General features: G+C 49.4%; 1 protein-coding gene across 3 annotated transcripts in view; it reads left to right on the forward strand.

The window, feature by feature from the left end:
- Cmtr1 (Cap methyltransferase 1) overlaps positions 1–19,572 on the forward strand; it is a 123,299-nt gene that overhangs the window by 32,707 nt on the left and 71,020 nt on the right. For all 3 annotated transcript variants that reach the window (XM_069335772.1, XM_069335771.1, XM_069335773.1), the window contains exons 7-8: positions 7,288–7,503; positions 15,432–15,564. In XM_069335772.1, coding sequence (XP_069191873.1) covers positions 7,288–7,503; positions 15,432–15,564 — 349 coding nt within the window. The remainder of the gene's footprint in view (positions 1–7,287; positions 7,504–15,431; positions 15,565–19,572) is intronic.

Consider the following 19,572-nt stretch of genomic DNA (forward strand, 5'->3'; position numbering starts at 1 on the left):
TTCGATTCTGGGTTCCTTTGGGTTCCTTGGTTTCGTTCTGGAGGTTTCTTCCTCTTGGGCCCCCTTTTGTGGGTTCAGGGGACTTTGTTTCCTCGTGTGACCCGGTTCTGCCTTTTGGGGTTCCGGGGTCTTCCTGGCTTGCAGACTGAGCTTTTTGGGTCTTGGCACATGTTGTGGTTGTGCTGGGACTTTGTGGTTTTGCTGTCGAGGTGGGCCTTTTGATGCAGTTTTGTGCCTTCTTTGCCTGGCCGGCGTAGTGCTCTTTGCCACTAGTCGGCGGCTTGTGCTTTTACAATATATGTCCTCACCTAGTTGTGCTTGTGGGGGTTGAGCTCTGGCTCCTTGGTCCTGCCTCTCACCCGTCCGTCAACAGGTGTATCGGTTCCTGTGCCTCTTGGGCTCTGTCATGTCTACATGTGACATTGTATGGGGGTCAGCCTCGTTACTTGTGTGAGGAGTCGCCACATTACTTCTTAGTGCTTTCCCGTTCCCATTCTGACACTCAAAAAAAAAAAAAAAAAAAAAAAAAAAAAAAAAAAAAACTATAATTCTATCTGTGGCTCTTTTGGGTACTCAGTTTCCACCTGTGTCCCCTAGTGCGTGTGCCCCTTGTGTTACATAGCCTGTCCTTCTCAACCCTGTCGATTCCCTTGGGTATCTTGTATGTGGTGATCAGGTCTCCCCTCACTTCCTCTTCCAGCGAAGTGTGGTTTCATTCCCGTAGTCTCTCCTCATGACTTCGGTAGTGTACTTTTTCTTTCTGTAGGGGTTCTGTTCCCTTCTCTGTTGACTGGGCGCTGGGGGAGCAGCTTGCTCTGTTGCCTCTCGCTTGGTCCCGCTGTTGGTGGGCGCTTTGGGTTGTCTTCCGGCCTCTGCTGGCGTCGGAGGACGGCTTCTCCCCCTTGGGGGGGGTTCAGAGCTGGCGGGGTGGGCTTCTTCCCTGCGCTTCGTCATTTCCTCTTCGTGGGTGCGTGGGGCGTGGTCGATCCGCCCCATCCTTCTGGGCTTCCCGTCTGCTCTTTGCAGTCATGAGCTTTTCCCGTCTGCTCTTTGCAGTCATGAGCTTTTCCAGTCTGCAGTTCTTCTGGACTACTTCCGTCTGCGCCCTGGATCCTCTGCCCTGCTCGGAGGACTGTTGTCTCCTGTTCGGATTCTGTTAGGGCCGGGTGCATGGATGGTGGACCTGGACCTCCAGGTCACTTCTTGGCACGTTCCTCTCCAGTTTTTCTGGGGCTAGCACGGTTGGTAATTACCTATGTGTACTTACCTAAGTGTAGTTACAGGATGAGAGCTACTCTCGTGGTGTCCCGTCTTCCCAGCACTCTTTGTCATATAATGCTTTGATTATAATTGTCATATTGTCATATAATGATTGTCATATGTCATAATATGTCTTAATATGATTGTCATACAATGCTTTGGTGGTGGGGCTTCAGGTTTGCTGTTTTTATTGCATTCCCTATTTTGTGAAGGGCACTTTGTATACTCTTTGCATCTTTACCGGATCTTAGTGCCCTGTCTGCGTCTGAGATTCGGTGTCTGGCCTACCTCGACGACTGGCTGGAGTGGGCTCCCAGTCAGTCCGCTTGTCTGCTCGCCAGGGGGTGGTTCTTTCCAGATCGCTGGGTTTGGTTTCCTGGTGATCTGGAGGTTTTACCTTCTGTTTCCGTCCCGGGTTCAGACCTGGGCCTTGTTTCAGGCTCTTGGGCCCCTCATTGTCTTCCCTCCAGAAGTGTTACTGTGGCTGTGGTCCCGCCTTTGGCTGTTCAGGAGGGGGTCCCGGGTTGCTCAGTGGTTGCTTGGGCGGTTGTGCGGGAGTTTGCACTTCGGCGTGCTTGTCTGCCCGCGGAGTCGGGTTTGGCTCCGGCGTCGGTTGGTTCCTACGGAGACTCCACTTCCGCCTCTTGCATTCCTTGGGTTCCTCTGGGGATCTGGTGTTGGTGCTACGTCACCAGCTTCCTCTTTGGGGTTTTCGGGGTTCCGTGCCTTGGCAGCTCCCCGAGCCTTCGCTCGATGTGTTCACGGACGGGTCGTCTCTCGGCTGGGGCTTTGTGACCAGTGCTCACCAGGTCGGCCGAGGTTGATGGAGTCTGTCTGTCCGTCGGGCTCACAGCCCGGTTCAGGTGTTCATGGCTGTCTGGTTTGCGCTTCGGAGGGTTTGGGTCACTAGGTACTCTACCATTCAGCTCTGTTTGGACTGTTCTCTGGTGGTTCTTGCCGGAACCACAGGGGGTTTGGTTAACCGTGTGGTTCGTGTCCGGGGTGTGTCCTGCGTCCTGGTGGACAGCTGTCTCGGTTCATTCCTCTTCGTGGGTTGGCCAGTCGTCGCCGATTCGTTTTGTTGGCTCTGTTGGGCTTATGGACTCATGGACGTCTTCGGGTCGGCGTGGTCTAGGCGTCGCCCGTTTTGTGGCGCCCTTCCCACCTGCGAGGACTTCACGGTGGAGGCTTTCGGCAGGCCTGGTCAAGGTGGGGGGTACCTGTACCTCTTCTCCCGGTCCAGCTGTTGCTTCGGGTTCTGGCTCGGTTGCAGCCCATTCCCACGAGAACAGTCCTTATGGTTCCACGGTGGCCGGCCCGGCCTTCTTTTCAGACGCTGCTTGATAGGTGTCCGTACCCGGGGCGTTTTTCCTGAGGCTTCGCCTCTTTCAGCAGGCCGAATCGGTCCTGTCCGTGACTGGTTCGGCCTTCTCTTTGGCTCTTCGCGTCTGGTATTTTGACGCAGGTATCGCCATCTCTATGGTGTTCAGGTGGCTTTGTTGACGGTGTCCCACCTGCGAGCTTCGTCTTGGAGACTGTATGACGTTTATTACGTTTTCTCGCGTTTTGTTTCCCCTCCGGCCTGCTCATGAGTCGCCTGAGCCATCCTGGTCCTTGTTCAGGGTGCCTTCTTCTCTTCCCCTCAGTTTGTGGTAGCCCCTTCGGTTTCAGTTTCCTCCTCTTTGGTACTGGTGGTAGCTTTATTGGTGTGCAGCCTTTCTCTGTCCTGGCGACGGTCGAGACGGCTGCTTTCCGGAGGGGTTCTTGGGGTATTGGTACTTGTTTGGTTTGGCTGGGGGGTGCGTCCTGTGTTGTCCAGTTGTGCTTTTTGCTGTTGCCGGCGTACCGTGCCTGGGGATGCGCTGTGGTTGATCCGGTTCCTTCGTTCCCTGTTTTCAGGGCTCGGGTCTCCCGGGTCGTCCGCAGTGTTTTCCTTCTTCCTGCGGTCTGTCTTTGCGCCCGTGCTGTTCAGACGTTTGCAGCAATTGCTGCTGTGTTGGTGACGTCTCGGGCTCATTTCGGGCGCAGGGAATTGTGGGTCGCACAGGTTTTTGGCCGCCCATCCATATGTGCGTCTGTTCTTGGGCGTTCTTGTTGCCTTGGGTCGCAGGTTTGCGACCGGTTGTCTTGGCTTTGCGTTGCAGAGTTTGTGGCGGCCGCCTCCCGGGTTAGCCCTTTCTTTTCCTTCTCTTTGGGTATGAAGCTCCAGGGAGCCGTAGGGGCTCCCCACAGAAAACCAGCGTTGAATGTAATGAAACGCCATTTTCTGGGTGAGCCCCGGAGGCTCCCTGGAAACCCTCCCTCCCACCGGTCGGCGGTTTTTTCGCGTTGGTTGAAGCTTAGCTTCCGAACTGGAGCTTGGCAGCCGGCGCGGTAGGTCCGGGGCTCCCCCCTCCCCCTCCCGGGGTGGGGAGGGCTGCGCGGACGATCGGCGCGGCAGTAAAGTGTGATGTTTGCTTGTTTGCTTGTTTCCTTGGGATTGTAGGGAGTTTTCTACCTCTCTGTTCGGTTTTTGTTGTAGTTTCTTACCATGTGGGGTTTGTTTTGTTACGCCTACCTTTCTGGGTGCCTAACCCCGGTCGATGGCAGATAAGGAAAACCCCCAACCATATGGGGTTTTCCAGGGCCATTGCTCCCTGAAACCTCTCTGAAGGGGCCAGGTTCTGGCGCTGGTCCCTGGTAGGTCTGAACTCCATAGCTAATGTCCCGGTCTAACATAACACACATTAGCCCGATAAGCTCCAGGGAGCCTCCGGGGCTCACCCAGAAAATGGCGTTTCATTACATTCAACGCTGGTTTTTTTTATCGGACGATTTGCATGAAACTTATACACCTGACTGCACGTAAGCCTATCTGTAAGGGTGCCAATTTTGGATAAAATTGGTTGATGTCAACCTCAACCACAAATGGCAGCACCTTAGACTTTATACTTTAATGATTTATTTTTCAAGTAACATAAATGACTTCAAACTCTTTCATTTTTATTCAATTTACATGAAACTTACACTTTATATGTAAAGTTTATATTTCTATAATCTGAGGTTGTTTTCTTTCCCTAAGTTCATTTATTGATTTTATAATAGCAATAAACATGACATATTTGCATAATTTTTGGGGGAACTTTAACTATTTGCATTAGGAAAACTAAAGATGTTTAGAAAAATCCCAAACCACAGATCCATTATTATATGCTAATGTGTCAGAAAAGTGTCATAGAATGATTATATCTGAAAAGGTGAAAGGTTTGAACTCACTTGAAAATGTGTAATATTTGTTGAAAAAAAAAAAAATCTCCCTTTCTATTTAAGCCCCTTTACTGCGCGGCCTCCAAATATGACCCCCCCCCCCCTCCCCTAGTGTGCAGGAAATAAAATCTCTGAAATTTTTTTTTTCTGTTTTTAGTGTCAAAAACCCTTCCCTGAGTAAGGGTATAGTAACAGAAGGTCGAAATTGAAAGTATTTTAGCTGCTATGGGGTCCGTAAGTTCGTGCGTGATGTCATCATTCCCTGGTCGCCCGTGGCATACGGCCCGGGGCCAGTAGGGCGCTCGGGGCAGGATGCGCAAGTTGCCCCGAATATATTTTTGTTCATTTTCTGTGCACAGTTTCAAATACATTTTATATGCTTTTATGTGCCAATCCTATGTATAATGAACACGTACACTATATTATGGCAGTAGAACATCCGTACTGTCCGAAGACACTGTGTTACATGCATGACACATGTGTACACATATCCAGCACATATTTCCATTGCATTATGCTAATTAATGTATATATACAGTCTATTTACACATTATACACTATCACACACTTTATACATTCACCATGCTCAGAACTCCGCGAGTGTCAGCTGCCACACACTCAGAACTCCACGAGTGTCAGCTGCCACACACTCAGAACTCCACGAGTGTCCGCTGCCACACCTTCACTCTTCCAACATCTTACTCGCCAACATTGCTCCTCCCACCATACTGTTATTGTTTGTATTACACTATTTACACATGTTATGTATACCTATCTACCTGTTTTATTCACCAGAACTATGCAAGTAAGCCGGTATTGTGTCCAAACTTTACAGTGGCCACCATGCGCTGCATGAGAAATCACACAGCAGCCAGCAGACGACGTTACGATTACGTCACCTCCATCACCAAAATAACTCCTCCCAACATACTCCTGTTGCTGTTACTACACTATATACACACATTGTATATACCCATGTACAAATGTGTTTACCATAGTGAACCACTAAGCTAGTATGATGAGCAAAACAAGAGTGGCTGCCACAGAGTGAGGCTACCTCGATTCTCTCCCTCGCTCCCTCACCACAATTACTCCTCCCACAATACTTTGCACATATGTACATGGGTATATGCACACATTGTATATACCCGTGTACATATGTGTTCACCATAACGAACCACTAAGCTATTATGAAGAGCAAAACAAGAGTGGCTGCCACACAGTGAGGCTACCTCGATTCTCTCCCTCGTTCCTTCACCACAATTACGCCTCCCACAATACTACGCACAGTGCTTATTATCACCACAATTCTGCTGTTATCACAATACTGGTCACTAAATCCCGTAAATACATAATTGACCACAAGTTTATTTTGTAAAGGAACCTAAGACGTCGTTTGAAGATTCCTAGATGGACGAAATAATGCTGTGGTGCTGTGGCTAGTGCTGTGAACATCGTGAACAGCATTGAATCACTAATATTTGAACATTGTACACAATCATTATCACACTCAAGCTCTTCTGTAATACTATCATGGCTAAATAATACAAGTTTTATATATATATATTTTGACATTATTAGGCGATTCTGTGGTCACAAGCTGAACAACAGAGCTGTGAGCTCGTGCTGCATGCGCCGGTCTTGGCTGCTCACTCACTACTGAGGCTCTCACACCCGGGAATGAGGACCACGATTTTTTTTAAAGATGGCGTCTATTTACAAGAGCCCTGAGGAAGCTGATGTGAACCCCATGTAGCGCCTGCAGGCGCTTTGTACAGTTAAAGGGTTAGGCTGCAGTACTGAAACTTGGAACAATTGCAGCCCTTTTCATAGTCAACTAGTCAAAAAATATTGGTTGACATTGAACAACTTTTAGAAAACTGATCTAACGGCACCTTAAAGGGAGATTTTCAAGAAGCATTTGACAAATTCCTGTACGAAGTACCAAATCAACCAGGTTATAATGAATATATGGGCATACAGGCCACTCTAAGTAACATCCTTTCAGATCAGGTTATCACAAGATAAGCCTGGGGAGGCTTGGGAGTAGTAGATGACCTCCCAAAACTGACCACAAGAAAACTACAGGTAAACTTAGAGATAAGGAATGTGTGAGCAATAACAGGTCAGACAAATGTCTGCGTATCTCTACTCTGTGCTATTCCAAAAATAGTGCAAAGTGTCAACATTAGAACAACATATTTTAGTCTTCCTACTGAAGTAATCACTCTTTGACAACAGGTTTCAAATGGTGACTGGATCCCAAAACATTACTTGATCTGGGATCAACTCAAAAGGCGTGTACCCTAAGGGCAGGAGCCAAGCTCCTCAGATCAATTAAGCTTGGTAGAGAACAGCTTTTGTTGACAGCATCAGGGAAGAGAACCCTGGAACACAATTGAGACCAATGGGGGCAACAAGAGACATGCAAAGTGAACAGCATACAAATGTGTTATAATAACAGGCCCAAAGATGCAGTAGAATGCCAAACTTTTCTTAGAAGTTTTTGATCTCTGTGGATACAGATAACATGCCTAGACCATGTGCCAGGAAGAGAATGAGGGGTGGGTGTTGCCTGTTCTGGCTAGTGGTCCCCGGTAGGCAAAACTTCATTGACTATTGCCCTGGTCTAAAGATTGCATATTAACCCAATAGCTCCAGGGAGTCTCCAGGGCTCATCCAGAAAATGGCATTTCTTTACATTCAACGCTGGTTTTTTATAACTTAGGCAGCCTAACAAATTAATTTTTATCTGTAAAATTATAATTTTATTCTAATCAGGTATAAATGGTCTTGATGGTGATGGAGATGTGTACAATCCAAGCAATATTACAAACTTTGTTGAGTTTGTACGGAAGACAACTAACGACCAAGGTGTCCACTTCATGATGGCAGATGGAGGGTTTAGCGTTGAGGGCCAGGAGAATATACAAGAAATATTATCAAAGCAACTATATCTTTGCCAGTTCATGGTTGCTTTAGGAATAGTGCGAACAGGTATATTATTATTACTGTATGTGTATATATAATATACTGTATATATATGCTTAATATATAAATTCTATGCTGTATATGAAATAATCTGATATAGTGTACTATACTTTAAATGTTAAAGATATAGACAAGAAAAATATATGAAGTGTGATGAACAAGACTTTTCTGGGGCTTTTCTGAGCCCTGTCGGCTCCCCGGCACTATCCAGGCTGAATGGATATGTATAACTTTCTGGCATCAGTCAATGCATGACGTTCTTGCCTACCGGGGACCACGAGCCAGAACCTGGCCCCCTCTAGAGGGGCACGAGGAGCAATGGCCTATAGAGACCTCCCTTATGATTGGGAGCATTCTGTCTGCCATCGACTGGGATAGGCACCCAGAAAAGTAAGCGCCCCAAAACAAACCCCTATTCTGGTAAACTATTGCAACCCAAGACCGAACAAGTGGACAGAACTCCCCAACGAAAATTAGCAAACAAGCATGACGTCATCATGTCGCCGCGCATCCCCCCCCCCCCTCCCGGGGAGTGGGAAGGGTGGAGCCCCAGACCCCACCGTCGGCGACCCAACTGTTAGTTCTTAGGCTGATGGGATCTGGTGCGGTCATGCCTTTGGCTCCAGTTTTCCGTTGCAATTCTGTGCCTTGTGGTGTGAGCTGTCCCTACCGGTGGTGCGTGGGCCAGGAGTGATATTCCATGGTACTCGGGCTGCATGCGCCTAGGGTCACCTTCCCTAGGTGCCCTATAAGTACTGCCCTTGGGGCTTAGGGCCACCTTCCCTGGGTCACCTTGGGGTCTACCTCCGCTGTGCCATTTACTGCTCGGTACATGGCCGCCCTTGGGGTCAGCTGGGGGTTTTCTTGCCCTTGTTTGGCTCTGGGTAGGGGTAGTTTTCGTCACTGACAGGAGCGCGGGGTACTGCACAGCTAGTTTTTACCATTAACAGCGGCCGGCTCTGTTCAGCCCGGGTACATTGTCCTCTTGCGGGGTTTTTCTTTTGTTTTTGTTTTCTGCCTGGTGGGGGAGGTCTGCCTGTTGGTCCCCCATCGCTGTTCTTGGGATATATCTATATCTTTATATCTCCATTTTGTGTTGGTCCTCCTACCCGCTTGGCCCCTGTGAGTATACACATCCTGGGGGTTCAGCTATAGCAGTTTGCTTGTTAGTTTTGGGTGCCGGTTCACAGTACCCTGCCAGGGCTTCCCTTAGTGTGTAACCATGGCTAAGGGCCCTGGAAAACCCCACGGGGGCTACGTGGTCCGATGGCTGTGACCCCTGAGTCCCCCCCTCGCATCCTGCGAGTTTGAAGGTTGCTCTGTCCCCTTGTCTTAGGGTGACACTCACCGGTTTTGCCTCCGCCATGCTGCCTGTTGGGTCAGTGATTGTTTTGACCTGGAGGTGTGCGACGTGTGTTGTCTGTACGTACTCAAATTCACCCAGGCTACTGTGCCTGATATGTGGGTGAGGGCAGCTGAGGTGTTGCATGCTTGCTTTAGGTTGCTGCAACGCGCTAGGTTGGTTGCTGCCCTGGATGCCCCGAGACTGCCATGTTTTGGTTATAGGGGCCCGGACTTGGAGGTGGGAGTCACTTCAGCTCTGGTTCTATCCGCCCCTCCAAGTCCTTCCCCCTTCTATTGCCCATTCGGTCCCCCCCCCCGCCCCACCCCCCACCCTTGCTGCTGGCTCCAAGGGTTTCGAAGCCGGGGCTGGGTTTAGTTGGTTGCGAGACTCAGGTGGTCTCGGGGGTGTCCCCTTCTGGGGCGGTGACGGAGGCATTCAAGCCTGGTCCTTCTGCCGGAGCTTCTGGGTCTGGCCAGTGGACCCACTTTGTTCCTGCTTTTTCGGCTGCTCCCACCTATTCATTGGGGGTGGGGGCTCAGGAGGATGGCTTGGCCCCGGGTCCTCTGGGCGAGGTTCCTAGGGTTGGCTTGGGAGCCTTGGGCCCTGTTGGACCCCGCCTGGGTTTTTCTACCCTCTAAGCAGGGCTTGGTGTTACAAGGAGAGGGGTTCTCTTTCGCTCCCTCCGCGTACGAATTGGATTTGGCGTCCACCCCTCCCCGAGTTCGGTTCCGTGATCCCGCGGGTTCTTTGGTTCTGTCTTTCCAGAGGTTTCCAGCTTCCCGTGTTTCGTCTTCGGAGGTGCGAGAGGCCTTGACGGCTTACCTTCTGCGTGACCTGGATTATGCCTTCATGATGGATCCGCGTTCCTTCATGTACGGATCCCCTGGTTCGTACTGGTTTCATTGTGAAGTTCCGGAGTCATCCTGGTTGGCAGACTGTCCTCTCTTTTTGTTGGAGGCTTGGCACACGTTCTGTCGGTCCCGGGGGGCTCGCGGGGAGGCCTTCCCACAAGGGTCGTGCCAGGGCTCGAGGGTCTTTTCATCTGGGTAGGCCTTTGGTGCTGGATTCGGGGCTGGTGGGGGCTCCTTTGGTTCTAGCTGTTGCTCGTCGGCATGGGGACCGTCCTGTTCGCCACTTAGGTTCTCGCAAGGCGTGTCGGCCCTTTCATGGTTTGTCCCATTGACGGGGCGATGGGGGGGGGGGCTCGCCCAGATTGCTCACGCCTGGTCCCACGATTCGTGGGCTTTTTGGGTCGTTTCGTGCAGCCTGTGGTGGCGTTGGGTGGCTCCTCCTCCCTCGAGGGGTTCGGGGCTGGCGGGGCAGGCCTCTTCTCCTGCGCTTTGTCGGGTCATCTCGGAGTGGGTTCGCTTCGGCGTGGTCGAAACGACATCGTCCCTCAGGTGGGTTTCCTGCCTGTTTCCAGTCCCGAAATGGGACTGTGCGGACCTGCGGTTCATTCTGGACTTGTCCCGTCTGAACCCGTGGGTTTTGTGCCCCTCCTTCCGGATGACTACGCTATCCCAGGTCCGTCTTCTCTTGGAGGGGGGCACTTGGATGGTGTCCCTGGACCTCAAGGATGCGTATTGGCACGTCCCGGTTCATCTGGGGTTCAGGAACTGGCTCGATTTTGTTGTGGGGCATCATGGTTATTGCTTTTGCTGTCTTCCCTTCGGGTTGAATCTGGTACCTCGCGTTTTCACACGCCTTACTCAGGTCGTGGTGACCCGCCTGCGTCTGCTAGGTGTTCGGATGCTGGCCTATCTCGACGACTGGCTGGTTTGGACTCCCATCCGGTCCGCGTGTCTGCTCGCCAGGGATTTGGTTCTTTCCCAGCTCGCCGGGTTCGGGTTCCTGGTGAGCTGGCAGAAATCCCATCTGGTTCCTTCTCAGGTTCGGTCTTGGCTGGGTCTGGTTTGGGACGCTCGAACTGCTTCCTTCTCTCTTCTTCCGGCGGCTCGCTTGCGCCTGCGGTCCCGCCTTCACCCGTTTCTGCGGAGTTCCCAGGTCACGAGGCGGTTGCTCGAGAGTTTGTGCGGGAGTCTCAACTTTGCCGTGATGGTCTACCTGCCGGGTCGGGTGTGTGGCTTTATCGGCTGTTCTGGTTCCTTCGGGACCGGCCCTTCCGCCTCTCTCGCGATCGTTGGGTTTGGCCTCTGGCCAAACCCAACGGTTGCTGCGTCGCCGGCTTCCTCTTCGGGTTTTTCAGGGTTCTGTGCCTTGGCGCCTTCCCGAGCCCTCGCTCGATGTGTACACGGATGCGTTGTCTCTTGGCTGGGGTTTTGTGACCAGTGCTCACCATGCCAGCCAGGGGCGGTGGGGTCCGTCCTTCCATTGGGCTCACAGCACGGTACGGGAGTTCGCGGCAGTGTGGATGTTGCTCCGGAGGATTTGAGTCGCTAGCGGATTGACGATCAGGCTCCATTCTGACTGCTCCCCGGTAGTTCATTGCCTGAACCGCAGGGGCTTGATGCGGTCCTTGGCTCTTTGGGGCTGGTCGCTTCGGGTGACTCGTCTGCTGAGTTCTCGGGATTTGGCTTTCCTGGCGGTTCACGTCCGGGGGGTGTGCAACATCCTGGTGGACGGCTTGTCCCGGTTCCTTCCTCTTTCCACGGAATGGACGGTCGACGCTGACTCCTTCAGTTGGCTGTTCCGGAAGTTCGGGACTCTGGATGTGGATCTCTTCGCGTCGGTGTGGTCGAGGTGTCTCCTGGTATACGTGGCGCCCTTCCCCGACTGCGAGGCTGTCGGGGTCGACACCTTCAGGCAGGACTAGGTGAGGTGGGATTACCTGTATCTTTTTCCCCCATCCGCTGTTGCTCCAGGTCCTGACTCACTTGGAGACTTACCGAGGTCGAGTTGTCCTTCTGGCTCCTTGGTGGCCGGCCCAGCCTTAGTTTCAGGTGCTGCTTGCTCAGTGTCCGAGCCCGAGCAAGGTTCGGACACCTTCCCGCGGCTCCGCCTCTTTCAGCAGATCGGTCCAGCCTTATACGAGGCTGGTTTGGTCTTCTCCTCAAGTCTTCACGTCTTGTGTTTTTGACTTAGATTTATCATTCCTTGTATGGTGCGCAGGTGGCTTCGTTGTTGGTCTCTCACCTGCGTGCTTCGTCTCAGCGGCAGTATGAGGTTTCCTGGCAGTCCTTCTGGTTTTTCCTATCACTGCGTCGCTGTTCTTCGGTCTCTGATAGGGTTGTTCTGTCCTTGCTCTCTTGGTTGTTTCAGGACCGTCATCTTATGCCGAATACTGTCGCTTCGTATCGTGCTGCATTGGTGGAGCCGCTTCACCTTGCTTTCGGTGTTGATATTACTTCTGCCCCGTTTTGCAAGTTGTCTCGGGCGTTTCACCTCCAGCCTGCTCATGTGTCGCCTGAGCCGTCTTGGTCCTTGGACCGCGTGCTCTTGATTCTCTCTTCTCGGTTTGTTGTGGTCCCTTCCGTTCGGGATTGTTTTTCTAAGGCTCTTTTCCTTTTGGCATTGGCCTCTGGGGGTCGGGTTGGGGAGCTTCATGCTCTCCTCCAGCGTTGAGGTTTTTGCTCTTTCGGGCCTGGGTGATCGTTTTGTTCGCTTGCAGCCGTCTCCCTCTTTTCTGGCGAAGAATGAGATGGCTGCGTTCCAGAGGGGACCGTGGGTTGTTGATGCTTGATGGGTCAGGCTGTGGGTTGTTGATTCTTGATGGGTCAGGACATGGGTGCATCATGTGTTATGTCTGGTTTTGACTCTCCACCGTTATTTGCGCGCCACAGCTTCTGTTGCCTGGGATGCACTCTGGGTTGATCTGGTTTCTCTTCTTCCCTTTTCCCGGGCTCGGGTCTCTCAGGTTGTCCGCAGGGTTATTAACCCTTAAAGTGCGCATCACGTCATATGACGTGCTGGACGTTGTTCCAGTCAACTGCGCATCACGTCATATGATGTGTTGGAGTACTACGCAAGATTTAAACAGCCTGCGGATACACGGGGTTCACCACACCTTCATCAGGGCAACCAAGCCTGACGCACGCAGCATGAGCTAACAGCACTGCTGTTCAGCTTGTGACCACAGCATCGCCTAAAAATGCCAAATTATACTTGTTCATGCTATTATGTAGCGATGATATTATTACAGAAGACCCCTGACTGTGATAAAACTGACCAGGGTTCTGATAATAGCAGGATTGTGGTGATATTTAGCGCTGTGCGCCATGGAGGGAGGAGTAATGCTGTTAGAGGGAGGGTGGTGGCGATGTCTTTTGACTGTGAGTGGCCACCTTTTATTGACTGCACTCAGCATACCAGCTTAGTGGTTCGCTATGGTGAACACAAATGTAGATACTTATATATAACGTGTGTATAGAGGGTATAAACAGCAAGAGAAGGTTTGGAGCCGCCATTTTGGTGAGGGGGGTGGCGTCGTCTGCACGACGCCACCGTGCAGACGACGGTGTTGTTTACTGGTTACCATGATGGTCTTTGGGCACCATACCAGTTCATTTGTACAAGTATGGTGAATAAAACAGGTAGATATTTATATATAATGTGTGTATATAGCGTAATAACACCACACAGTATTGTTGGAGGAGAAATATTAGTGCGTCTGGCCTTGAGGGCAGCCACCGATCAGCTGACTGTGTGAGTAGCCACATCTTTGTGCCTTTACTCACCATACAAGCTTAGATGTACAGTTATGGTGAACAAAACATGTAGATACTTATATATAACGTCTGTATATAGTGAATTATAGCAAAAACATTATTGCAGGAGGAGAATGTGGGTGAGTCAGATGACTGGAGGGAGGGCGGGAGTGGCTGGCTGGTAAACGGCGGTCACTCCTCGTTACTTTTTGACTCATAATAGCTACTTAGTGGTTCGTTATAGTGAACAAAACATGCAGATACTTTTATATATAACCTGTGCTTATAATGTAATAACCGACAAAGTATTTGTTCACTGATTGAAGAACATAATTGAATCAACAATATGCACACCATATTTTTGAGTACAGCAATGATTCACTCATTTTATTATATAAATATATCAAACTACACACTATTGAATAATATTACAGCAAAAAAAGTATGAAAAATCAATCAGAGACATTGAAATAATTCGGTAATTATCTCTTTGTGGCAACTCCGGCCTGACAGCTTGCGAGCAACAGACCACCTGGGACGCACGCTGAGTCAGCGCCTATAATTTGCCAGACTTCCCCGCCCTATAGCGGGCAATATATGCCACTTACGATTTTTGTATTATTTTTGCCGTGATCAGTGATCACAAATTAACAGGTTAGGAAGAAAAAATAATTTTTTTTTTTTCAAAATGACATGCGCCTGTGGGGATGACAGAATATTAAACCCCGAGCATGTTAAGGGTTAAGTGTAGCCAGCCTGCGGTTATTCACCGGGCCCACGACGTTCGCAAATTTGCTGCTTTGGCTGCCGTCTTTGGCAACATGTCTTGGGTGGACATTAGGGCCCAGGGTTTTTGGAGATCGAACAGGGTCCTGGCCGCTCGCTACCTGGTGAATGTTCCTGGGCCTGGTCGGCCCTACGTTGCATTGGGTCGGCGGTTGCAGCCAGTTGTCTCGACTTCGCATTGAGGAGTGAGGACGGACTGCCTCTCGGGTAAGTCCCTGTTTTTCCTTATCTTTGGGTAGTTAGCTCCGGGAAGCCAACAGGGCTCCCCCCAGAAAACCAGCGTTGAATGTAATGAAGCGCCATTTTCTGGGGAAGTTCCGGAGGCTCCCCGGCATCCCTCCCTCCCTCTGGTCGGAGGTGTTTTCACGTTCTTGAGATCCAGCCTAAGAACAAATGGTTGAGTCGCCGACGGTGGGGTCTGGGGCTACCTCCTTCCCCATCCCGGGGAGGGGGGGTTGCACAGACAGCGGCGCGGCGACATGATGACGTCATGCTTGTTTGCTAATTTTCGTTTGGGGAGTTCTGTCCACTTGTTCGGTCTTAGTCGCAATAGTTTACCAGAATAGGGTTTTTTTGGGGGGCGCCTACCTTTTTGGGTGCCTATCCCGGTTGATGGCAGACATAGAATGGTCCCAATCATACGGGGGGGTCTCTATAGACCATTACTCCTTGTGCCTCTCTAGAGGGGGCCAGGTTCTGGCTCGTGGTCCCCGGTAGGCAAGAACTCCATGCACTGACTGATGCCAGAAAGTTATACATATCCATTCAGCCTAGATAGCTCCGGGGAACCTCCGGAACTCACCCAGAAAATGGCGTTTCATTACATTCAACTCTGTTTTTTTATTCTTTATGGAAATGCCTCTCCACCCTGTGAAATTTAGTATTGTAATGATGATCACAATGAACACATTCTGGATTTAGTTACTAACAAAGTAGCTGTTTTAGAATAAGCTGTATTGTTTATTATTTACACCAGGGAAGATCATTGCTATAATAGTTTACAATCCCACATATATAGTAATAACTCAAGCAATATCCTGTGCTACTGATGATAATTGCCATTTGTAAATTTTGATGTAAATAATTTACATTTTGTAAGAATAGTATCTAAATATGTGCTTCTGGATCTATTTAAAATAATTGATAGACTAAAAATAAATCTTTTTATAGTACTTGCTTATATCAAATTCTCATTTCAGATGGTCATTTTGTGTGCAAGCTTTTTGATGTGTTTACAACGTTCAGTGTTGGCCTCGTGTACCTGATGTATCGCTGCTTTAAGTACGTGTGTCTCCATAAGCCCAACACTAGCAGACCTGCCAACTCAGAGAGGCAAGTCTTTACATTTGGTTAAAGACAGGTATAAGCATCCATGGATAAGGTGTTCACCACAACCCTATTTATCCGGACAAAAGCATAGGTAAAGACCCGGCTAAATTAAGATAGGAACTGGTATTGAGACTTCGTCATCCTTCTTTCTATCCTTGCTCATGATGTTTGGAAGTATGCTGTGCTGGTGGCCTTCTTTTCGAACATATTTGCCGTCTACTTCAGGATTCATGAACCTTTGTACACTAGTTGGGTTCAAGCAGACCATTATCTCTGTGCTCTAGAATTCCCAAGGTGCCAGGGTGTGGTGCTGTGCTGTAGCACTTGTGCCTAAGTCTGGTGCTCCTATTTAACCTTGGCCATATGTCCAGTATTACACATAAATTGCCTCTGGCAAGTCCCAGCCTGCTTTTATTATTACAGGTATTTCCATTTGTTTTATATTAACACTATCGCGCCCTGGCCATACGTGCTGCCAACTTAAAGGTCATGCGGGCAAGCGTGCAACACTGAAATGTGTATACTCGATTCAGTTTTCTCACTTTAATTCTCGTGCTACATCGTTCGTTTTGGTATCATTGTGTTCGCAATTAAATTCCTTACAGGTGTATATGAATATAATGTACAAAAGCCCGGGGTGCCTCCCCCGCAGGAAAGCCTAAAATTACCCGTAAATGAGCACCAATTGGCACACCGCAACCTAATGTGTATACTCGTTCAGTTTGAGAACATCAATTTTCGTGTTACGTCTTTCATTTTGGTATCAAATTGTTCGCAATAAAAAGGCGCGTATTTTAAAACTAGTCCGATAATAATAGAGCAATAACTGGAATTTTAACAAATATTTTAATTCTGGAAGCTCATCATCACAAAATTATTTATATCTTTCCAGTGTTCTGACATAAATTTTTGTGTTACATCTTTAATTTGGTATCAAATTGTTCGCAGTGTAATGGCACGCATTTTACAACTAGTCCCAACATAATGGCACAATAAATAGAATTTTAACAAATATTTTAAAATTTTGACCAAAAACGTATCTATAATCTTTCAAGTGTTCGGACATCAAGTTTCATATTACATCTTTCATTTTGGTATCAAATTGTGCGCACTCTAAAGGCGCTTATTTTGAAACTTATCCCGAGGTCGATTGGATAAAAAATGAATTTTATACAAATATTTTTGGAGTGGACGCGAGTCTTGTCCACAGCTAGGACTCGAGAGAATAAAAAGTAGACGTGATCGGTGTCTAAAGCGAGCGATAGTGTTAAGTGATTGTGTAGATATGTTTCCTCTTGTGAGGCATCAATAGAAAAAGCAAAGGGGAACTGTTGAAGAGATAGTCCAAAAGTAGAGCATTGAAGGTATTTAAGTGCCCTTTTTCTAGGCTCAGCCTCAGTGTTTTCTTCTTCCACAGGGATGTGTGTTGCCCAAGATCTAGAGAGTGAGAGTTGGCACATTGCCGAGCCTGATGGTGGGCCATCTACCACAAGATTGTTTTTATTCAGATGTCAGAGTCTTTCTGGGGGGAGCCCCTACGGCTCCCCTGAGCTCACTAGGCTGATATGCTAGTGTCAGACTTTGGCTTCAGTCATGTGTATGGAGTTCTTATGGGCCTACTGGGGACCACGAGCCAGAACCTGCCCCGCTTTAGAGAGGCAAGGGGAGCAATGGCCTATAGACACCCATGTATAATTGGAAGCATTCTATGTCTGCCATCGACCGGGTTAGGCACCCAGAAAGGAAGGCGTCCCAAAACAAACCCCTATTCTGGTGAAAATTGCAACCAAAATCCAAACGAGTGGATAGAACTCCCCAAACAAAAACGAGCAAACTAGTATGATGTCGTCACGCCACTGTCTGTGCAGCTCCCCCCCTCCCTGGGAGGGGGAAAGGGTAGCCCCAGACATACCACGCCGGTGATCCACACCCCAGTTCTTGAGGCTGATGCTATCGGCTCGGTTGTGTGCTCTGGCTCCGGTCTTCTTGAGGCGCTGTACCTTGTGTGTGGCTGCTGTACTCCAGGGGTGCATGAGCCAGGAGTTATTCCTCAGTACTCAGACTGCATGTGCCTAGGGTTCCCTTCCCTAGGTGCCTTGTAAGTACTGCCCTTGGAGGTTGGGGTTAGCTTCCACAAATTCCTTGGGGTCTGCCTCTGTGTGTCCATTTTACTGCTCGGTTTTTCAACCACCCTTTGGGTACTTGGGTGTTTTGTCTCCCTAGTTTACCTTAGGGTAAGAGGCAGTTTTTGTGCTGGTAAGGGGTGTAGGGTACTGCACAGCTAGTTGTCACCTATCACAGCAGCCAGCCCTGTTCCTTGGGGTACATTGTCCTCTTGCAGGGTTTTGTTTTTCTTTTTGTTTTTGCCTTGGTGGGGGGTTCTGCCCTATTTGCCTCTGGTGTTTGGTTTCACCCTGATACTTGGTGGTGCCTCTTGCTTGGTCCCCGTGAATGTACACATCCCTAGGGCTCAGCTTTAGACAGTTTGTTTGGTAGTTTTGGGCACCTGTTAGCAGTACCCCGCCTGGGTTTACCTGAGCGTGAGTCCTCTTGAAGTAAACGCTCAGAACCCTGGGAATCCTCTAGGGGACGCGTGGGTCCGATGGATGTGTCCCTGGGGTCCTCCCCCCCTCGCTTCGTGTGAGTTTGAGAGTTGTTCGGTTCCCTTGTCTCAAGGCGACCCTCACTGTTTTTGCCTCAGTTACGCAGCCTGTTGGGTCAGTGACACTTTCGACCCTGAGTCCTGTGAGTATTGTTTCTTGCTGGTGACTCAATTTACTCAATCTTTGGATGATCATCTTCAGGTACAGGGTACACAGGCGTTGCATTCTAGGTTTCGTTTGTTGCTCGGTTGGCTGCTCATCCGGATCCCCTTGCAGCTGCCCCGTTTTGCTTATAGGGTCCCGGATGTGGGGGTTGGGAATCGCTTTGATCCTGGTTCAGTCCGCACCTCCTAGTCCTTCCCCTCTGGTTGTTCGTTCTGGTCCCCCTCCCCTGCTTCTGGCCCCGAAACATCTGAGGGTTTCGGAGGCGGGGCAGGGGTTAGTTGGTCTTGAGACTCGGGCAGCCTCTGGGGATGTCCCTTCCGGTGTGGCGACGGAGGCATTCGAGTCTCCTCCCCCGGCTGAAGCCTCTGGGTCTGACCAGTGGGCTTCGTTCTTTCCGGCTTCTACCACTGCGCCGGCTTCTACCACTGCGCCGGCTTCTACCGAGCCGAGATAGCACCACTCCATAAAGGAGGAAATAAGGCAGAGGCAAAAAATTACAGACCGATAGCACTAACATCGCACATCATAAAAATTTTTGAGAAAGTGCTAAGAAGTAAGATCACAAAATACATGGAATCACAGCATCTCCATAACCCCGGACAACATGGTTTCAGAACAGGGCGCTCTTGCCTGTCGCAGTTGCTGGACCACTATGATATGGCATTAGATGCTATGGAAGATAAACAAAACGCTGATGTAATTTACACAGATTTCGCAAAAGCTTTTGATAAATGTGACCATGGTGTTATTGCACATAAAATGCGTTCAAACGGAATTACCGGGAAAATAGGCAGATGGATCTACAATTTCCTGACTGACAGAACCCAATGTGTAATAGTCAACAAAATAAAATCCAGCCCATCAACCGTGAAGAGCTCAGTCCCCCAGGGTACTGTGCTTGCTCCAGTACTTTTTCTCATCCTCATATCGGACATAGACCAGAACACAACCTATAGCACTGTATCATCCTTTGCAGATGACACTAGGATTTTCATGAGAGTTGGCAACATAGAGGACACGGCAAACCTCCAATCAGATGTAGATCAGGTCTTTCTATGGGCTACAGAAAATAATATGGTATTCAACGAGGATAAGTTTCAGCTCATGCGCTACGGAAAAATTGAAAATATAAAAACAGAAACCACGTACAAAATGCAGGCAAATCATAACATAGAACGAAAAGGCAATGTCATGTCGGAAGACCTTACCTTTAAAGAACACAATAAAGTAGCCGTCACAACTG

The sequence above is a fragment of the Procambarus clarkii genome, chromosome 34 (assembly GCF_040958095.1).
Source record: "Procambarus clarkii isolate CNS0578487 chromosome 34, FALCON_Pclarkii_2.0, whole genome shotgun sequence".
Lineage (NCBI taxonomy): Eukaryota > Metazoa > Arthropoda > Malacostraca > Decapoda > Cambaridae > Procambarus > Procambarus clarkii.